The sequence below is a fragment of the Dendroctonus ponderosae genome, unplaced genomic scaffold, assembly GCF_020466585.1.
Source record: "Dendroctonus ponderosae isolate FM_Combo_2020 unplaced genomic scaffold, Dpon_F_20191213v2 Dpon_F_20191213_1, whole genome shotgun sequence".
Classification (NCBI taxonomy): Eukaryota; Metazoa; Arthropoda; class Insecta; order Coleoptera; family Curculionidae; genus Dendroctonus; species Dendroctonus ponderosae.
This window is the reverse complement of record NW_026017110.1, coordinates 26,912,300-26,932,880: the sequence shown is the minus strand read 5'-3', so window position 1 is coordinate 26,932,880 and position 20,581 is coordinate 26,912,300. Positions and strand designations below refer to the sequence as shown.

At 37.7% G+C, this 20,581-nt stretch overlaps 2 protein-coding genes across 6 annotated transcripts; one reads left to right on the top strand and one right to left on the bottom strand.

The window, feature by feature from the left end:
• Positions 1 to 3,436: 3,436 nt before the first annotated feature.
• Positions 3,437 to 9,169, top strand: LOC109533749 (exportin-5). Of its 2 annotated transcripts, none has more exons than XM_019899150.2 (21): positions 3,437 to 3,648; positions 3,715 to 4,004; positions 4,066 to 4,287; positions 4,351 to 4,540; positions 4,690 to 4,961; positions 5,018 to 5,191; positions 5,248 to 5,456; positions 5,514 to 5,675; positions 5,856 to 6,181; positions 6,248 to 6,397; positions 6,504 to 6,623; positions 6,680 to 6,820; positions 6,878 to 7,090; positions 7,149 to 7,336; positions 7,398 to 7,521; positions 7,708 to 7,850; positions 7,907 to 8,036; positions 8,102 to 8,229; positions 8,284 to 8,451; positions 8,511 to 8,642; positions 8,985 to 9,169. In XM_019899150.2, exons 2-21 carry the CDS (start codon positions 3,729 to 3,731, stop codon positions 9,111 to 9,113), a joined length of 3,597 nt encoding a protein of 1,198 aa, XP_019754709.2. In that variant the 5' UTR covers positions 3,437 to 3,648; positions 3,715 to 3,728; the 3' UTR covers positions 9,114 to 9,169. The 2 variants fall into 2 exon arrangements, with proteins under 2 accessions (XP_019754709.2, XP_019754710.2); XM_019899151.2 differs by having other exon boundaries at positions 3,700 to 4,004.
• A 732-nt stretch (positions 9,170 to 9,901) lies between these two features.
• LOC109533751 lies at positions 9,902 to 19,540 on the bottom strand. 4 transcript variants are annotated; one of them, XM_019899154.2, is made up of 7 exons: positions 19,416 to 19,540; positions 16,518 to 16,648; positions 14,524 to 15,033; positions 14,199 to 14,466; positions 14,027 to 14,147; positions 10,393 to 10,593; positions 9,902 to 10,129 (listed from the first exon to the last, which is right to left on the bottom strand). In XM_019899154.2, exons 3-7 carry the CDS (start codon positions 14,595 to 14,597, stop codon positions 9,969 to 9,971), a joined length of 825 nt encoding a protein of 274 aa, XP_019754713.1. In that variant the 5' UTR covers positions 14,598 to 15,033; positions 16,518 to 16,648; positions 19,416 to 19,540; the 3' UTR covers positions 9,902 to 9,968. The 4 variants fall into 4 exon arrangements, with proteins under 4 accessions (XP_019754713.1, XP_048521672.1, XP_048521680.1 ...); XM_048665715.1 differs by having other exon boundaries at positions 10,393 to 10,590; XM_048665723.1 differs by lacking the exon at positions 9,902 to 10,129 and adding an exon at positions 10,189 to 10,336.
• Positions 19,541 to 20,581: the final 1,041 nt, after the last annotated feature.

Below are 20,581 nucleotides of genomic sequence, written 5' to 3'. Positions count from 1 at the left end.
AAAAATCTTCCCGCAATACCGGGTAGTGTTGGATTTTTACCAACTAAAAAAACCCCCATTTGCGCTGTAGTTTCCAGGAAATCCTTTAAAACATGCAGTCGTCTGAAGTTTGTGTCAGCTCTGGCACCCGTATGCCGTTGCATCTCATTCTCTCCACATAGGCTTCATGCCTGATGTGGGCATCTCGCTAACTTAAATAAGCTGATTAAGCTAAACCACTTGATGGTTGTAAGCTACGGTTTGCGCCGTTTGCCTGTTGCCTTGCTGGCTCAGCTGGTGCCTGGACCTTTTTTCCTAAGGCCCATATCCATTGGTTCATAACTTACCGCGTTGCGAAGATCTTCATTGCAGTCAGAGACAAGTACTTGTCTCTGTTGCAGTGGTTTTCCGCTTTCTGGAAGTCAGCTCCTGCTTTTCGGGCTATGAAGTCGCGGAGTGGTTCCCATTTTAGATCTCGCGTACGAACCAAGGCGCGTCAACTGCCATTCGCCGAATTTTGTTTTCCGTGGCTTGTAGTCTTTTTAAGTGGCATTCGCTCGCATAGCCCCACGACGTAGAGCCATACGTCAATGCGGGCCTGATAATTGTTTTGATCAGCAAGAGCTTGTTCCTAATGCTCATATGACTTTGGCGGTTGAGGAGTGGGTAGAGCTTGCTGGTTACAGCTTTGGCCTTATTGATAGATGTTTGAACCTGCTTCCTCCAAGTAAGCTGCTTATCCAAGATGATACCTAGGTATTTCGCCTCTTGTTTCCACTCGACGTCCACCCCATCGATGTTGATATTTCCATCACCGCTGTCCCGTCTCCTACCAATGAGGAGGGCTTGACTTTTGCCTGGGTGAATTTTTACCTTCCACATAGTAAACCACTCGTGTAGTTCATCAACTGCGAGCTGAAGTCTCCGCCTTACGCATTCCTTGCTCCTTGATGTCGCAAGGAGGGCTGTGTCATCGGCAAAGAGTGCCAGGGTCGTATTAGTAGTCCGAGGGATGTCGCTGGTAAAGAGATTGAAGAGCATTGGTGAGAGTACCGCCCCCTGCGGGACACCTGCTTTCATGCTCCTACTAGTCGACCTGCTTCCTTCAGTTTGGATGCTAAAGGTTCTTCCGCGAACAAAATCATCAACTAATTGGCACATATTAACACTGATACCATTTGCCCGTAGCTTCTAGACCAGCCCTTCATGCCAGACTCTGTCAAAGGCCCTTTCGAAGTCCAGCATGAGGATTCCAGTGGACTTCATCTGGTTCATTTCCCTGGAACATCTTTCCACAATCCTGAGCAGTTGCAGTTCAGTGGAGTGTTTCCCTCTGAACCCGAACTGCCCCGGTGGTATCACATTTAGTTCGTCTGCTTCGTCCCGCAGTCTTCGTAAGATGGCTCGTTCAGCTATCTTACTAATGGCTGGGAGCAGACTGATCGGCCGGTAGTTTTGGGGACAGCTCTTGTTTTTGCCTGCTTTGGGTAGCATGATAACTTCGGCGTGCTTCCAGATGTTCGGGAAATGCCCTGTCCTAAAAATAGCGTTGATTATGTTGGTAATTAAGGCTATTCCTTTCGTCGAAATATGTTTTAACATCTTGTTGCTGATGCCATCTCTTCCTGGGGCTTTCTTAGTCTTGGCACGTCGGTTGATTGCCGCTACTTCCCCGGGGGAGGCCTTCGGACTGCTCGCCTCACGGTTGTTTCGTGGAGGCGGTCGTCATTTGGGTGTGTGTTCACTCTTGATTCGCGCTCCATAGTATCCGCGAGAACATCAGCTTTATCTTGTGCTGAGTAAACCAAACCTTGCGATCCATGGAGTGGTGGTATCCTGGTGTCTTCGCGTCTCAGAGCCTTTTGCATTCTCCAGATGCGTTGGTCCTCGACGCTCAGTTCTTTTAGGTGACTCTCTCACTTCTCGTTCCTGTACTCGCGTAGAACCTCTCTGAGCATTTGCCCTTGTTGGTTTAGGGCAATCCTGTTCTCCTGCGTTGGGTGCAAGCGGATGTGTCGGATGATGATTTTCCTGCTGAGCCTATCTGGCAGTTCTGCGCGAGCTACCGGCAGTTCCTCGGTCACCGAGCTTTTGCTGTATGCTAGAATTATTTCATCTTCCAGGCTTTTCGCTGCTTGATCCACGCCATTTTTGTCATCTATCCTTGGAATAATTAGTTGCTGTGTTAGTTCTGTGAACGTTGCCCAGTTGGTTGTAGTTCTTTTCATCAGAAGCTGCGCTTTGTCATCGCCTCCTATGTTGAGCATTATTGGATTGTGGTCCGAGGATCCCTCCTCGAGAGTCTGGATACTTGCTGTTTGCCTCGTGTTCTTGAGGAACCAAAACCCTAACACTCTGACCATGTCGGTCACTTCTTCATTAGAAAACGTCCTTCGAAACGAATTTGTGAGATTGACAATGATTTTATGCCTCGTATCACGATATTTGCAGTTAATGTGTAATATTGTTAAGTGGTAAGAAAACACAAATATTTTTTTTCTCAAAAGCTATTACGGCTACAAGATTTTACAAAGAGCAGAAAATTGTGAATAAATAATTAGTGCATCAACCAAAAAAATGAGTTGATTTCATCCACCAAATAAAAAGTTCTGGCGGTTTTTTTACTCCGACACTCAAAAATTCACCACTTTACGGAGTCAAAAGTTAATATTTTTAGTCTTTTATAATTTTAAAATCTACTTGTAGTCAACTAACCAAAGACCTTCAATTTTGAATTTTTGGCTTTTTTAAATACAATGAACCGTTTTTGAGGACATTCCTATTAAGAAAAGAAGTGCTTTATTGAAGAAGAGACATAATTTAGTCAATTAAGGCTGATTAACCTAACGACTCTTAAATACTTCTTCTCAAATTAGTTGAAAATATATTTATGACTCCATATTCCTGTTTGCTTAATTCGATTTTTAGTTTCTTTCTTGAGTACTTTGCCTCTTGCTACATGTTGTCAAAGAATAAAAAAATCGTTTTTATTTCAAAAAATTTGTCTTTTGGTGTCTATGAAATTAGGAAAAATTATAGTTAGGTATGTTATGACCAACCGTGATGACATGGTTGGTCATTGTTATCGTTGGATAGAAAATTGAAAATTCGATTCAGTCATAACCGCATGAGTGAGGAAGTTCGAGTAGTTTTGACCCAGAAAGCGAAAATGTGAATGTCAGACACTTAGGTGCAAGATTATGCCAAAGTTTCATGTTTTCCGTCCCGTTTTAGCTCATTTCTCGGAAACAAAATGAGCAAGAATGCTCATTTTTACATCGTTCCAGTGAGAACTAAATGGCCTTTTTAGAAGTTTTGCAAGAACCATTTGAGTTACAGAGTTGTGGCTGAAAAATTACGTATTTCTTCACAAAAATGTGTTCTAATCTAAAAAATACTTCTTAATAAATAATGGGTGCGCCCATGCTTACTGCCAATCATTTATCATTCCATCCGCGGAGGCGCGTCGTCGTTGTTGTAGCCGGCAACCGTCAAACTTAACTAGACATACCAAAATTGTTGCACATTTTCAAGAATTATTTCGTCAAACAATGCAATAAACAAACGATTTAAGAAACCTTTTACGAACCAATATTATATTCTGCTCAAAATCCATAATTAAACCATACTGCCGGATCACACGTGGTCGGTCTTTCATCAAGCAATAAGGTATTTAATGTCTTTTCAACATGTGATAGTTTAATGTTTTGGTTTTTCAAGGGGCTGTTTTTTTAGAAAAACTGAAAAGAATGGCTGGAACAGATGTAGCTGCTCTGGCAGCTGACCTGGCTCGAGCAGTTGAGCTGACAATGAGTTGTGAGGCCTCCCAAGCTGATAGGTTAAAGGCGTATCAAGCATGTGAAAGTTTCAAAGAAACATCCCCTTTGTGTGCTGAGGCAGGCCTTTATCTGGCTGCCAGCAATCAAAACAGCCTTATTGCTAGACACTTTGGGTTGCAATTGATGGAATACACTGTTAAATATCGCTGGACTCAAATTAGCCAACAGGAAAAAATATTCATAAAGGTTGCTAATTCTTATTCATAATTAGATTATTTGTATGTTAAAGTTCACGGTACAATTGCAGGAGAATGCCATGAAGCTTCTAGCTGCTGGAGGAATCAGTGAGGAGATCCACATGAAAGATGCCCTCAGTAGGGTGATTGTAGAAATGGTGAAGAGAGAGTGGCCACAACAGTGGCCAAGTCTTCTCAATGAACTCTCTGATTCTTGTGCATGTGGAGAAACGCAGACCGAATTGGTCTTGTTTGTTTTTCTCAGACTAGTCGAAGATGTTGCTCTGTTGCAGGTAGTACATAAACGACCAAATAATCGCACCAACATTGAACTGTAACAATTGATTCCCTTTTAGACATTGGAATCAAATCAAAGACGAAAGGACATTTATCATGCACTTACAGCAAACATGAGTCTCATCTTTGACTTTTTCTTAAGGCTTATTGAACTTCATGTCAGCCAACTGAGGGCTTGCAATGAAGCCAATCCTTCTAAAGCAGCAGCCCACAGTAGAGTTGTGCAAGTGGTACTGCTCACTTTAACAGGTAAAATTTATAGTATTCGATTTACCAGAATAGTTTTGATGTGAAGCGCTATGCATTCTTTTCCCTATAGATTATTACTACTTGATGTTAATAACCTTAATAACCATGTTAATAAATAGTGCTAACTTTCAATGCGTTCCGATTTTCAGGCTTTGCCGAATGGGTCTCAATGACCCATATAATGGCACAGAATGGCAGACTCTTGCAAATCCTTTGCCTGCTGTTGAGCGACAAAGCGTTTCAATACCCGGCAGCAGAATGCTTGTCCCAAATCGTGAATCGCAAGGGCAAAATCGAGGAAAGAAAACCGCTGATGATGCTCTTTAGCACTGAAACCATGCAGTGTATTCTAGCGGTTGCAAAAAATCCAGGAAATGTTGCGGATGACCAGTTTTACTTGTTCAAAAAGAAGCTGATCCAGGTAATGAGGCTGTTACAAAAGAGTAGTTTCAGTTCTTTGACTTTGGATCATTTTAGGTTCTTGGCGGATTGACTACCCAATTGTGCATAATTTGCTCTAAAGATTCCACTTATAGGCCATTGAATTTTGCAATGTTTCTTGAAGCGGTTTTGGCATACAGCGCGCATTCAAGCTTGGTATTAGCTCATTTGGCCAATCCGCTTTGGAATAGTATGCTGAAACATGATCAAGTAAGTCAGCAGGAGATATAAGAAAGCTATAAAAAGTTTAAACTTTTCCATTACAGTTATCTAGGGATCCAATTTTTCTCAGTTCTATACCGCAATGGGTTCAGTGCACTGCACCGAAAATTATCAAATTCAGTTACCCAGTGGGCAAAAGTCCAACGAATGGCCTAAGAGAAACGCTAGCTTATGCTAAACTAGATTTTGACAGTGAGGAAGAGTTTTCTGTTTATTTTTATAGGTGCCGGTCAGATATTCTGGATTCGTTCAGGTACTTGCTTGATTTATTGATCAATTCTGTTTTAAATGTTTTTTTTTAATTTTCCAGACAAGCTACCATTGTGGCTCCTCTCATAACGTTCAACTATGTGGAGCACTGGTTGCTAAAATGTCTTTCATTGCCAAATACATCTTATGGATTGACTCAATCGGATTCTTTTTATCAGGAGTGGGAAGCTCTGGCCAATTTCCTGGAAAGTGTATTGAGCAGGTGAGCAACAATGCAGTTATTTTATTAACTAGACAGGAAAGTGGTAGTTTCCTCAAGAGATACGAAAGAAAAAAACTGTTAATTGAAGATTTCATTTGTTTGGAACAGTCTAAATGGTTTTTGATCCAAAAATTGTACTGTTTTTCATGTGAGTTGAGTGTATGGTGTGTTTTTTTGCAGGGTGTTACAAGCATCGGAAAGACCGCCGATTTCAACAGGACTGAGACTGTTGCAAATGTGTCTGACATATCAGCCTATAGATCCATTGATTATCTCGACTTTGCTAACGTGCATTTCTGCACTGTTTGTGTTTTTGAGTATGTCAACTGGACAAATGGCACCTGCAGCAAATTCTGTAGCCGTTTCTGGTGCAGCGCTTCTGCCCCAAGTGTTAGAAAAAATATTCGCCACTCTGGTTTATGTGCCCGAAGGGCAGAAGAATCTTGCCAGATCCAGGCAATTAAAGAACGTTCGAAAGCATGCAGCGTCTCTGATAGTGAAAATTGGTGAGTAACCTTTGAACGTAACGTAAAAATCTGCATTTTAAATAATTTATTTTTTCAATTCCATAGGGAATAAATATCCGTTGTTATTGCTGCCTGTTTTCGATCAGATAAAAGCCACTGTCGAAAATCTGGCAAGTCAGGACGGTCCAGCTCGATTGAGTAATCTGGAAAAAGTCACCCTTCTGGAAGCTTTGTTGTTGATTTCCAATCATTTCGGTACGTTTTTTCTACTTATCCGCATAAAAAATTGTGTGTCCTAGCAATGTTTCTTCAAAATAATCTTTTAAATTTCGGGATGTAATTCGGTTTGTTTTGTTCTTAGGCGATTATGACAGGCAAAGCATGTTTGCTGGAGATATTTTGCGGGAAGCGAACGTTCAGTTTCTTGGCATTGTCAGCTCTGGCGCCCTCAAAGGAGTAGCAGAGTTTATTTCCTTTATTGGTAATTAAATGCAATAACCAATTTTCCGCATTAACCGATACCTGATTGTTTTATAGGCCTCGATAAACCTCCAGTGCCTGAAAATACTGTTGATATTTACGGGCAGAACAGGAACAGTCTCGTGTTTTGTGTAAATCTAGTGTTGGGTGCTATTAAACGATGTTCGTGGCCAGATGATCCCGAGCGGGCAACTCGCGGTAAGAAAAAACTAATAATCCAGTGATCTCTATAAAAGCAATTTTTTCTTATTATAGGAGGTTTTGTGGTGTCGCTAACAGAATCAGGTAATCCTGTTTGCCGTAACCCATCTGCTCCTCACGTGGTGCCTTTATTGCCCCACATTCTCTCTCTTATTAAAATTTTCAATGAAATGTTCACTCCGGAAGCGGATATGTTGATTCATGAAGGTTATAAAGGCTGTCTAGCAATTCCGGAAGTTGAAAAGGCTACTTTGCTAGGGACAGTAGGTTTGTGCTGTTCATTGGGATAATTTTGTAGCTTTCGACTAAACTTGTAGTTTTTCAGGGCATGTAGACAATGGCGAGCAACTGGTGGTACAAAGTTCTTTGGAACGAATGCAGTGGTTTCTTACAGCGCTCCATGAGAGCTGTTTTCATTTAGTGGGCTCAATGGGGCCTTCTTTAGGCAGAGATTTGTATAATATTCCTGATTTAGCTGTAGCAGTAATTAATAGCATTTTGTCGCGTTTACAAGTAAGTTCATATGGGTGTTTTTTTTACTTAACTTAGGTTTATTTTCGCGATTTTTTTCCAGCATATGCCTGACTATAGACTGAGGCCCATTATCCGGGTGTTTTTGAAATCTTTCATGTACTCTTGTCCAGCTCCATATCATGAAATAGTGGTCTTACCCTTGCTAGCTCACGTTGCACCGATATGTGAGTATCTTTATCAGTTGATTGTTTTTTTTAACTGATGATTTGCTCAAAGTTGGAAGCCTTTTTTAAGTGATTAGTATTTTTGATTAATTTAATTCAGCAAAACATTAAGATTTTCAAAACTAATTTGTGGGTAATTTAATTACATTAGGATTAATTAATTAAATTAATTTTAAATTGCTTCAGATTTAACCAAGTTACAATCGAAATGGCAGGGAGTTATCGAATTTAGAAACCGGGAGGTTCAAGAAGACAACGCCGATACTCAGGAACTGTTAGAAGACTTTCTAACAAGGGCATTGACCAGAGAATACCTAGACTTACTTAAGGTTAGTGGAGGAATTAATTAGAATATTTTTACTTGAAGTGTTGCCTTCTGTTAAAGGTTGGGTTGGTTGGGGGCAGTTTGACACCGGAGTCCAATTCGGGCACGATGGAAACGGAAGAGCTAAGCAACTCCCCAACGCCGCCTTCAACTCGATCCAATTTGACTGCTGAAGTTATTTCAGATTTGGGTAAAGTTTCAGCATTATAATTTGCAAATCTGGGTTTATCTAACGGGAGTTTATGTCTTCTCCAGGCCTAATATTGCTTCGAAATGACAAAACTTGCCAACCTATCGTGTTGACGGTTTTGGGTGCCTTAAGCTGGATCGACAGTACTGCTTCATTGAAAGCTACGCAACTAGCTGGACCTATAGTGCGACAAGTGAGTAAATCAAGCCTTACTGAGAATGTTGTGCGAGTTTTGAATAAATTTCAGCTAACAATAGACGCATCTTTGACCGGGGAAATGGCCACGCACATTATGGTTGCTGTGTTGAACTCACTGATTCTGCACGGCCAGCACGAAGGCAATCAAGGGCTGCTGTTGACTTTGGGAGCTCAAGTCTACGAGATGTTGAGGCCGTCTTTTGTTGAAGTATTGGGAGTATGTACTTTTTGTCATCGAAAGTCTTGTTTTTGTAACGATTTTAATTCCATTGTCAGGTAATGCAGCAAATCCCCGGCGTGAATCCGGTCGATCTGCAGAAGTTGGATGAACGAATTTCTGGTAGTACAAGCAAAGGAAATAAAATCGAAAAGGTGAAGAAGGATTTGTTCAAGAAGCTAACAGCGAATGTAAGTACATTTTTGAAATCTTTTGCTTGGAGAGTAAGTCACAAGATATTTTGTAGCAGCTGATTGTTTTTCTATCTCATAAATGTATTGGTTTATTTTTCTAAATTTCTCATACGAACAAAGCACAGGAAGTTATCTATCTCTAAACATGCATTAGAGCACCAGATGAGTAAAATGCAAACCGTTTAGCCAGATAATTAAACTGGTACTCATGAGAGATACAGATTTACACTCACTTTGATTTAATTTTTTAATGTCTAAGGGTTACTTTTTTAATTTTTACTTCTGATTGTTACTTTAATTTGCATTGAAAACCTTTCGTAACTGTTTTTTTATGTTCAGCTTATAGGAAAAAGCATGAGTCAGTTATTTAAAAAAGAGGTCAAGATCAACAATTTGCCTCATATTCCCGCATCCAAAAAGGACTGCAAAGAACAAGTGCCAGATTTAAGCAGCTTTTACGCCATTTAGTGGTTAATTTTTTATGTATTCATCCTGGGACTAGAATAAATTATTTAAATTATAAATTTTTATTAAATTTGAAAGATTTGTACTCGCGCATAATGTTATCCGAATAAGAGTTTGTTTCCAGATTGTATAGGGGTGGCTTAGGTGTGATATATTTCCGGTATATAATAAAGGAAGACAAATTGTGTGTTGTTGAATGAATGGTGTTTAACGGTATGCCAAAGTATGTTTATTAAAATATGCGCTACTAAATCTCTAATCACCCTGTAGAAATGTGTGGCATTCAAAATCAGTTAATCTACCGGAAAATTTAGTTTAATGAAAATGATGTGTAATAATTTGAATGCCATATCTAACTGTGTCTTGTACAGGGTGTCCAAAATTATATGCACAGAAAACATAATTATATTGACAATTACTGAATCAAACTTCATTTTAATCCACCCATGCTTCATGAATTTTTGGTTCTGTATTTTGTATTTTTTTGAAAATATTTTTTTAGTTGAACTGATAAATTTGTTGGGTAAATTGCCCAAGTTTCTATAGAGCTCCAATGGTTTTCTGCCTATTTTAGGGTGCGTTTGTGTTACTCGATCCACTACATCGATATAAGATGACTTGTACATAAAGGGTGTTTTATGTTGTTATTACTTTTCGGTAAAACTACTTCAATATGTAAATGATTTGCGAATACCTTTATGGTAGTGAACGTTTGATATTTGGAATACTTAGCTGATGAAACTGCATTTTTTGTATATAATTCTTGTTTATATTTAAATTGATAAGTTTTGTTTGGCTTTATTAATTTAATAAAGATATTGAATCAACAAATGGGTTGTTTTAGTTGATCTTTAAATTCTAGCGCAATCTATGGTGTTGTTTGGGCGATTCTCGGTAAATCATGTGGCCCCAAGTGTCGATTACGTCGAAAGACTTTCTTCCTAGCTGCCATTTGTCTGGAGGTTTAGTGCACGTTTTTGGATCGCTTTCAAACGGATTCCATGCAGTTATTCCCCGCTCTGGAATTACGACAAAAATCATTTCAAACCCACTACATGTGTCCAAGAAAAGTGACTTATTGCTTTATGAACAGTTATGTAATTTGCCAATTCAAAAGCGCTTTTGCGGCTTAGACATGATTATGCCGCCCGTTTTGCCGATGGTTTCTCGATAAGTGGTTGAGGAATTCGGCAGGCTTCTCATGCTCAAAGTTCTCGATTGACTATCTGGTTAGAAATTAGTCTAGTGTGTATTTAAGTAAAAAAAATGTGTGGGGTCTTACCACAAGATTTTTGAGAGTTTCTTTCGGATGGCATGTTACTATCCATAAATTGCTTTGATATGGTGCTCATTCGTAGGGCTTTATTCCTTGATAAAGGTTTACAAGGGTTTCCACAATGTAAATCTTTTCCAGGACAAGGAGGCGATACGTCGTTCTGGGCATATATGATCATTTCCAGCCGCGTTCCCGATGGCATTTCTTCTGAAATTGTTCAATATTATAAACAACACAATTTTTTTTCATGTTCAACTGCTATTTACACTGAGTGTTTGTGCATTCATCTTTTTGAATTTGTATTTGGCACTCCATTATATTTTAAATGGACCTTTATACAAAGCATTATGAATAAAATAGATACCTACAACGGAATTGCGAATAAATATTTGTCTACCTTTCACACAGGAATGTAATTTGAAAGAACCCCCGATTTTTTCACTTTTTTTTCAATTCGAGTAGTAGAATAAAAGGTATTAATTTTCGATCAATTTGATTTTTTAAAATATCTTAATAATAAAAGTCTTATTTTTAAATTATTTGTTAAATTTGCCGCTCCCAGCACAAACTAAAAACAAAAACATTGTGCTTTTACTTCGTTTTCCAGAATAATAACTTTCTTATTATCAATTATTTAAGTGTTGTATCGTTACATTAATTTCGCTGTATTTGTTAGGATTTGCTTAAATTAGTGTCTTGGATATTCGAACAACTGACTCCGGATATAAATTGAAACTAATGGACTTCAATTGGCATCAATAAAGCATATAAAGTTAGAAACGAATAGTTTGGGCGGTTTGAGCAGACTAAACTGCCTTAGAATTCGATATTTTCTATAACATATAATTGATTTAACACCTTTTTTGGACACCCTGCATGGTCAAAATCAATTTTGAAATGCGACTCTCTTAAAAATCCATGTGACCAAAAATATCAAGCAGAAGTGGGTTTGGAAACGATTATTGGTGCCCTTGCGAGAGAAATTCTCGAATATTTCGGGGCACTGATGCCTTGAAATAACCCGACTTCTCTGTCACTACACACAAAACACACTGGTTGAGTTGAATAAAGTTCACATTACACTCTATTCCCACAATTACATCAACATTATTTATCACGCTAGCAGATTATTTAGGTTTGCTGGTAAACACTGATCTTTTCACTGTTGGATCATGAATCCTGTCCCTGATGATGAGCTGGCCTAGGCGCGAAATCGCGTCTTGGTACTCTGATGCCCCCGCAGTCATGGAAGAAAGGGCTCCTTTGCAGCTCCCAACTGAAAATTACGGACGCGGGATCAAAACTCCAAAGAGCAACCAAACGAATTTACCACAGTATGCCGCTTCTTTCGATTTGTAAATTCCTCCGCATGGTTGTCCGGATTTAGCGCCTCCGCTACCAGTTACTCGAGATTTGGTGTACATTTTACAAACATCTCCTGGAAGAATCACCGGTTCTGGGCAGGGTGGCAGGCCGTCCACTCCTGCAGCCCTTAAGAGCTCATCGTAGGGAGCTGAGGGATACTCGTCTACAAAACCGCAATTTTTCAAATTGAAATGAACGAATCAACGATCAAAAGTTGAAAACTGAGGAATAATTATATGCGACTTGGTTGAGCTGATAAACCACCCAAAAAAACTTACTCAAGAGCAGAATTTAACTTGAATAAAAAAGGTGTAGCAAAAGTGAAACAAAGCAAATCAGTAGAAACTGATTAACAATCAGGACAATGTGGAAATTGAAGCTTGCGAACTGTTTCAGGTAGCAGAAATACGCATTGACCCGTTCTCTATTTTTTATCGAACGTCGAAGTAAACAAAAAAAAGAAAATACATGCTATACTTACAGGGAGAAAAAGGCCTTAAAATACCGCGTGATTTAGCACTGATCTAATTTCTGAGGTAAAACTGAGGTTTTTTTATTTGAGGATATTTAGAAGTACAGAAAAGTTAGTAAAAACATATAATCCTCACAAAAGTGAAAAAATATGGAAAAAACCATCATAAATTGGCAGTGTATTTAAGAAATGCAATAAAAAAAATTGCGTTGGAAAAGTTACCAAAGCAATGATATAAATATCTCCACTTCAATGCTTACTCTTATTACACAAATTTTACCACAAAACTGCACAATTTATCACAGAACCGTGGAACTACTAGAGTTTGATGGATTCCTCGCGTCCGTGACCCGAAAATGATGGAAAATTTAAGACATTTTGAGAAATTGGAAAAATTTCGGCCAAAAATCAAAATTTTACCCGCGTGTTTTTTGAGCTCCTTTCTTCGACGTAAGGTGACAAATATGCATTCATAAAGTGTTTGGGCCAATAATAAGGAAGAAATCATCGGTTAAAGATCGTGAACGCTCAAAAAATGCTTAAAATGTGTCGGAAATTTCTATTCTTTTGAAACTGAAACTCCTAGCATGTTTTTCAATAAGTTCGATAAATTCCTCGGGTCCGTGAGCTGAAAATGATGTAAAATTTAAGACAAACATTTTAAGAAAATTTTAATTTTTCCAAAAAACTGACCTCCAAATATGCATTTATAAAGTGTTTGGGTCAATAATAAGGAATAAATCGTCAGTTAAAGATCGTGAACGCTAAAATGTGCCGAAAATGTCTATTATTTCGGATCTGAAACTTCTAGCATGTTTGTCAATGCGTTACATGAATTCCTCGCTTCCGTAAGCTGAAAATGATGTAAAATTTAAGACATTTTAAGAAATATTGAATTTTTTAAAAAATCTACCTCCACCCTTGGAAAAGTTTTGGACAAAAAACAAAATTTCACATGCCTGTTTTTGAGCTCAATCGATTTCTTCCGACGTGAAAAGGTCGCAAATATGCATTTATAAAGTGTTTGGGTCAATAATAAGAAAGAAATCGTCGGTTAAAGATCGTGAACGCTCAAAAAATGCTTAAAATGTGTCGGAAATTTCTATTCTTTTGAAACTGAAACTCCTAGTGCCGAAAATGTGCCGAAAATGTCTATTATTTCAAATCTGAGCCTTCTCGCATGTTTTTCAATGAGTTCGATGCATTAATTAAAATTAATTAAACCCCCAGGATGGTCCCTGCCCATCCAGCTCTGGATCTAGGGGCGGGGGGGCTGTAGCCCCGAGCCTCACCATGTCGGGGGCCTCGGTAAGCTCTAGTATAAAATAAAAAAATGCCTCTGCAGGGATCGTAGTCCCGGGCCCTACCAGAGGTACCCGGCCCGGATAGAGTAATGTGGAACACGTGTGAAAAAAACGACAGAGTTTGAAGCCACTCCTGGAGAAGAAGTTACGAATAAGAAAATGCGAAAATTGAACAAAGCAGCGAAAATAACAATGAAGTCATGTAGGGGCAGTTTCATGTGGGAACAATTCCTTCCTGATTATTTGAAAAAGGAATGATTTCAAAACCATTGAAACTGAGATGTTACAGAACTTGGGTGAAATATAACATTAATCCAAACTGTTCCAAATGGTCCAGTTTCCAGAACTGCAACTTTAGAGACGAATAAAAAGTTTTCTTTGTAAATTCAATAATAATAAAACAAACACCAAAAGAACAATCACTTCTAACGACCGAAATTGAATGCTTCTTTTTACACTTTTTACCTAATTCATGCTAAAATACTTCTACTCAACTTACTCATTTTGCAAAAATCAACTTGATAAGTACTCCTCAGTCGATCTCTGTTGATCCTGGCCAGCAGATCATCTGGAGGAGCCGTTCGCAAGCATTCGTATATAAAAGGGTACTTTTCTTGGAGCTAAAACCGCACGTTAAGAATCAAGTACTAAAGTGAGTACGTTGATCAAACCTTTGCAAGGAACACGTTGGGCTGATTGAAGCGACTGATTTGCGTCTCGGGAGCCGAAGACACTTTGGCCGGATAAATCTTTGGGTCCAAAAGAGGTCCCATAGGCCCCACTCGGCTCCAGGATTCTTCTTCATACGCTTGGGGCCCTAAAAGAGAGCACAACTGCTGGTTGGTGGCTTGTGGATCTCCAATGGCGTGGCATTCGCAAGGGTAGTTGGGCCTATTCGGGTCATTGTATTGGGGTTGATACAGTCGATCTGGTTGAGGCCTAGAGTGGTTGTTCTTTGATGGAATTGAGCAGGGTTTTTATTGGGTAATGATTCACCTGACGCCCAGAGTTTTCACATATGGCCACAAGTAGTCTTTTCTATAGGTGGTGACGAATTGGTCCATGACCATTTTGGGAGCGTAATGAGTACTCACAGGAAATTTGAAAAATTGGGAAAAATTTTGTGGAGTTTTTTTATTGTGTCATTGATGACATTAATTAATAAACCTTTATTTTACTATCGTACACCTGGCGTCTAAAATTTTTCCTGGTTAAGAAATTCATAGGCAAATAGGGCTTGATTACAATTTCACAGGGTTAAACAAAAATCAAAGTAATTTGCTTATTAACATTGACATCGTAACTATCAATTTCCGTCCGCACACAGATATCGGCCCTGTTATATCCTTGAGCGTGCAGATCGTAAGACGTATCTCGGACTTCCAGGCGAATTCGATGTCCAAAATGCTTATTCAGTTCGGGAATACACACTTTAGTGCCATACGGAATGCTCAATTGGTTGTCCATGCTCAATGTTACGTACTCAGTTCTATCATCCAAGTAATCCTGCACATAACAATCGAAATATACTGGATGTTTTAGCTATACAGGGTGATTCAAATTTGGCGTCATTCCTTTTAAGGGGTAATGAGGGGAAATTTGTTTCGATAATTTTCTAGAAGATTTTAACAGTTGAAAATAGAAATTCAATTTTGTTATTAAGCATTATTTTGAAAGTGTTCCATGTTTAATTGGCAGAATATTGAAATACTTAAGCATTAAAATTTGCTTCAAATTACGAAAATTTTTGATATTAAAAAAGTTCTCTTCTAAAATTTTTTGATGCAAAGTCAAAGCGGCAATGGTTTTTTTTGTCATCAACAGATAGTTACAAGCGGACACCCCTTGTCAATAATAACAATATTTTGTCAAACTGTGACTTACTTTGAACTTCTTTTCACGAATTTCCGGATATGCGATTAGTTCAGGGGAAATGCTACAGTAACATAGCTAAAACTGAAAGAACTCACGCCAACAAAGGGCGAGGAGCGTGGCTCCAGGAAGATAGTGGACGACAATAGATGTTCGGGTTACAGAGACAGAAGAGCAAGTATTGGACATAATTGCAGAAGGGCCTTTCAGGGGCACTCAGAACATTGTACAACAACTGACACTTTCCCAGGCACCAAATAAATGCCGGCTACATCCCTACCATGTATGTAAGATCACATTAAATCAATGAATAACTGAACACCGGTATAAATTGAGCAGGAGATAATTAACCGAATACGAGAAGCTGCTCGAGAAGAGTGCATAATAAGGTGATTACACAGGCACTTGTTTGGAGTTACAGACTCAAATGTATGTTTTTCTAATTTGTAAACAAATGAATAACTCGAGGATATGAGTTTTGAAACAGGTTCCGTCATTCAACGATTCCTGTTGAATTTACCGTATATCCTTGTCTATCTTACTGTCACTTTCTGCATAATTCCATGGTTACCGGAGTTTTAAATAATTATGAAGCCACAGGTATTTACGTAATGTTGATAAGGCAGATTACCTTGAAAAACATTGTTGCCGTTTTTCTAATATCGTTTTTTACAAATTTCTCAGTTTTCAATAACAATTATTTTTTTTACTATTATTTCGATACTCCTGAAACACCGCCAGACAACACCTCCAGAGGAAGGACGCCAATTTTAAATCACCCTGTATAAACTAACTAAACTAAACTAATTTTTATAAATAAAATTTGCAAACTTTTCATTGCATTTGCGAACTCTTTCTTGAATTCATTTAGATGGTAAACTTAGTTGCTGCAAAAATAATAATAAATTGTGTGTATTAATTTTCACGCTAAATGCGGAAAAATAATGAAACTAGTATTCATAGAGGCAAATTTCTCGAGGGTGTTAATGGGTTAATTCAAATGACCAATTGGCAAAAATCAGATCCACGAGTCGCCTAATTTATTTGAAACATTCTGCAATTTTTTTATGGATGTTTCATACATCTTTCCTATTTAAAAAATGTTTTTTTTATTTTACCTGCAAAGTTCTTAGCTTTCTGCCTTTTTTGTCCTGATAACCAAATTCGTTATCAGAATCGGTGTAGTCGGGAAAATAAGCCGTGAGAGTCACGTTGTGGAATGTTTTTCCTTTGCATGTTAAATCCAAATCTGAAACGAACGTTTCAGCTTGAGCAAAGCTAGATGTTGTGCCCAGTGAAACAACACAACCAAAAAAATGTTTGGAGGACGCAATTTGCATTAATTATAGTTTTTTTGGACTCAGCCCGAACATTTATACCATACGGTGTAAAAAACGCACTTTTGAGGAATACAGTACTGGTCGTGTACGTGTTCTTCAGAGTTTCTTACATTAATTTACCTCAATTTAAACGAGTAGCGGGAAATCTTACGAGGTCTTCGTTACTTCACTTGGTATTACTATTTTACAAACATATTTAGAATTTGGAGTAGATTTTAAAAATGTAATAATATACATATTCCATTTGAAAGAAGCAAGTTGATACCTACTTCCGGTATAACCAGAACTAGGCCTGGGTTACTCAATGAATTTTTAGGAGTTAGCGCAGTGCCACGCAAATGGCTTGGTGCGCCAACCCAACGCACCGGCGCAGTAACTCAGTTTTGCTGCTGGAAAAATGTTGATGACTCTTTTTACTTGTTTTTATATCTATTTTAAGGGCTACTTGTAAAATAATATTTTGAACGTTTTAGCAAAGTTACTCTTGTTTCTAAATGCTCAATTTTTTAAAGATTCACTTAAAAATTTTGACAATCTTGAGGTATTTTTCGTGAAAAATTATGAAAAACATTTTATTAGAACAATTCGAATCCTTCGTCGCTTTATAAAAAGTTTTGAAATCCCTTTCCAGCTTCAAATTCGGTACAAAAATCACATAGTTTTCTATCAAAAAACGAACTCAATAAGCAAAAGTTTATAATAAATTATTTGGAAAACTCGTGACTTTTTTTTTCTTGAATTTCTCTGAAAACTGTGGAGTTTGTTTAAAAAATGTGGTTATTTCGTTTTGAATAAATCTTTTTTGCTCTGCTTTTCACTGAAAAACGCTCTATTTTGTAGACTTTTACTTAAAAACACTAATAATCCGGATGTATTTTACCCGAAAAATTACAAGATAAATTTATAGCTTTTTAAGAATTTTACAAAAATTTTTTATGAAGTCGAATTTGGGGACAAAAACGAAAATAAATTTATCCTGTTTTTCCCCGAAAAGTATTAAGGTTTTCGAGAAAACCGGTCACAGAACGGAAACAAACTGAAAAACTTTTTAATCAAAAACGCAAAAAAAAATAATTTTCTGACAATAATGGGGTCTTTGCAGCCAAAAATGACATTCATTCATTCATTTTGCTAGAAAATTTGCCTCATTCATCGGTTTACAGGGAACTTTAGAAAACCCTTTTCAGCTTCGAATTTGGCACAAAAACCAAATAATTTTAATCACTTTTTCGCCGAAAGTAATTAAGATTATCTTGAAAAAACAGCCAGAGAGCAAAAGTTTAAATAAATAATTAGGAAAATTCATTCATCACTGAATATTTTTAAAGTTTCTATTAAATTTCAGGTCATTCCAGTTTTAGCAGTTTTTTTAAGTATTTCTCTCTACGCAAAAAACGCATTATTTTCTAGTTTTTCTTAAAAATACTGACAATCTTCAGGTATTTTCCGGAAAATTCTTGGAAAATTCATATCGCTCTGAAGATTTTTCAAGTTTCTTTAAAATTTTCAGGTCATTCCAGTTTCAGCAAAGTTTCTATTAAGCAAATTCTTTCTACGCAAAAAACGTATTATTTTTCGTTTTAATTAAACTACAGACAATCTTCAGGTAATTTTTGTGAAAATTATCGGCGAAAATTAAAAAACAATCGGCTCCTGAACAGCTTTGTAATTTTTTTTCCGTAACCTTTTGCAGCATCGAATTTTGAACAAAACCCTAATAATTTTTCCTGGATTTTTTTCCAAAAAAATATTTTCCCGAACAGAACAAGTGAAAGTTTATAATCAATTATTTGGAAAACTCGTCACTTTTGTTGCTGTGAATAATTTGGTTCATTTAAATTCCGGTTTCTTCACTTTTAGGTCAATATTTCTAAACAAAACTCTCTCTAAACTGAACAACGCGTTTTTTCCTAATGTGTTGCAGTAAAATACTGGCAAACTGAAAGTCTTTTATTCAAAAAAGTTAAAAGATGGATTTTACAGGAAGAGTCGTTGTCTTTACAGTTTAGTCTTCTTTATCGCCTTTTTCTAATACCCGTTTTAGCTTTGAATTTGGGACAAAATCGAAAAAAGTTATCTTGTTTTTTTCGACAAAATTTAAGTTTTTCCAAAAACCGACCATAGAAAGTATAATCAATATTTGGAGAACGCGTCATCCTCATCGCCGAGAAATTTTTTAAAGTTTCTGTAAAATCTTCGGATTTTCCCGTTTTGGACCAAATAGTTTCAAGCAATCGTATGCGCAAAGGCGATATTTTGATGGCTTTTTTTTGTTAGATGCTAAAATTCCGCCACCGGCCATGAGTTGTAACTCATTAAGTCAGAGAGCGGCAACAACTCAAAAGCGCAACTCAAAACAGTGTTATCCAGGCCTAACCGGAAGTGTGGCAATCTTGACAATTTTTAAATCGCTTGCCCGCAATGACTTCGACAAACTGTTCAATTTTCTCCTAATTATAGTTTGCTAGATATCGATCGCGGCGGTTCCCGGCAGTTCCCGGAGGGTGATTTACGTAGACCGTGCATTAGAAGTTTTCCAACTTTACTGTTGTGGAAACTTCTAACTTAACCACGTAAAGTACATTTAGCCCTCTAGCTGTAGAGGGTCTTCTGTTGGAAAACTGTAAGCTAACTTTCTTATTTTAAATCAAGTATGATTTATTTCAATCAACTTACCTTCGTCAAATAAGGAGACCGAATTTTTCACTAACAAGCTAAAAAACAAAGCAAAAATTCCCATTAACATTGTCAATTTTTAAAATTGTATCTGTAGGTGGTTTCAAACGTGAATAGTGTGTTCAATGTTGTATATCAATTAATCGTTTTTGCTGGCTCCGCTAAATTATTGAGTAATCCACTGTTCTGCAGTTATTTGTTATTAATTATTGTTACAGTGGAGTAGTCAAAATTTGTTCCCTAAGGCGAAAAGTATTAATTTTTTTATGAGAATCGCGGCCTATAAAAAAGTTTGCCTTCTAAACATTGGTGATAATGATAAGCTATTATAAAGAGTACATTTGCGAACGTTTTTTTACCTCATCATAAAGTAATTTTGCACTCTCGTTTAGTAAACAGCTGCTAAACTTCACGCATTTTTTTCAATATATGGAAAAGTAACAAAACACAGACAAAACACATAAATTATTTGTATTTACAAAATTCTCCGCCGCGCTCACATAGTCAAAACCTGCTGGGCAAAACTTTCTCCCTTACATGAACAATGTAGTTCAACCCCTCAAAAAAATTCTTCATTCTGCCACTTTCTCTCAAGTAGTTATTGTGCCTCCAACTTTCACCTTGTGGTCCCTGTTTATCATTACGTCTGTGCTGTTGCCCAATCTCCCTCTTCTTGGAATAATACAGGCTTAGATCTGGATAACCTGCTTGTCCCTGGTATTTTCCAGGAGATTGGTAATGCAGAAAACTAACAGCGGTACTACCGGGAGTGATCGGAACGCTTACAGAACCGTACGAAGTCTGGCCAACGTGTTCATTTGGGTCCCTGGATCTGGGACCCTTCCAAAACGGTCTAGGATGAGCGTATTTGCCATGGGTTGCTTCAGGCGATTTTTCAAAGTAGTTGAGTTTCTTGGGCAGTATCCAGGTTTTGATCACATGGCGACTTCCTTTAGGGTTCCAGGAGTTGAACTTTTTTATTGGATGTGCAGTTTTATAATATTCCCAACTGGTTTGCTTCGGCGTGGTCATTGGAAGTTGCTTCCAGTTCCAAGAGGAAACTTCGGGATGAGGCCAAGAAGCGCTTTTAGGTGATTCGTGGCTTTGTAAGTGAAGCTCGTAGACTGCAGGAACTTTTACCACTTGATGCACCTTTGTGCTTCCCT

Bases quoted from the DNA above. Each gene is read 5' to 3' on its own strand.
- LOC109533749 (XM_019899150.2), top strand. From the start codon at position 3,729: ATGGCTGGAACAGATGTAGCTGCTCTGGCAGCTGACCTGGCTCGAGCA. The intron at 6,821-6,877 runs GTAAGAAAAAAC...TTCTTATTATAG, and splicing joins TCCCGAGCGGGCAACTCGCG to GAGGTTTTGTGGTGTCGCTA. The intron at 8,452-8,510 runs GTATGTACTTTT...TTCCATTGTCAG, and splicing joins CTTTTGTTGAAGTATTGGGA to GTAATGCAGCAAATCCCCGG.
- LOC109533751 (XM_019899154.2), bottom strand. From the start codon at position 14,597: ATGGTCATGGACCAATTCGTCACCACCTATAGAAAAGACTACTTGTGG. The intron at 14,148-14,198 runs GTTTGATCAACG...GTGCGGTTTTAG, and splicing joins CCAACGTGTTCCTTGCAAAG to CTCCAAGAAAAGTACCCTTT. The intron at 10,594-14,026 runs GTAAGTTGAGTA...GAACAATTTCAG, and splicing joins AGTTGATTTTTGCAAAATGA to AAGAAATGCCATCGGGAACG.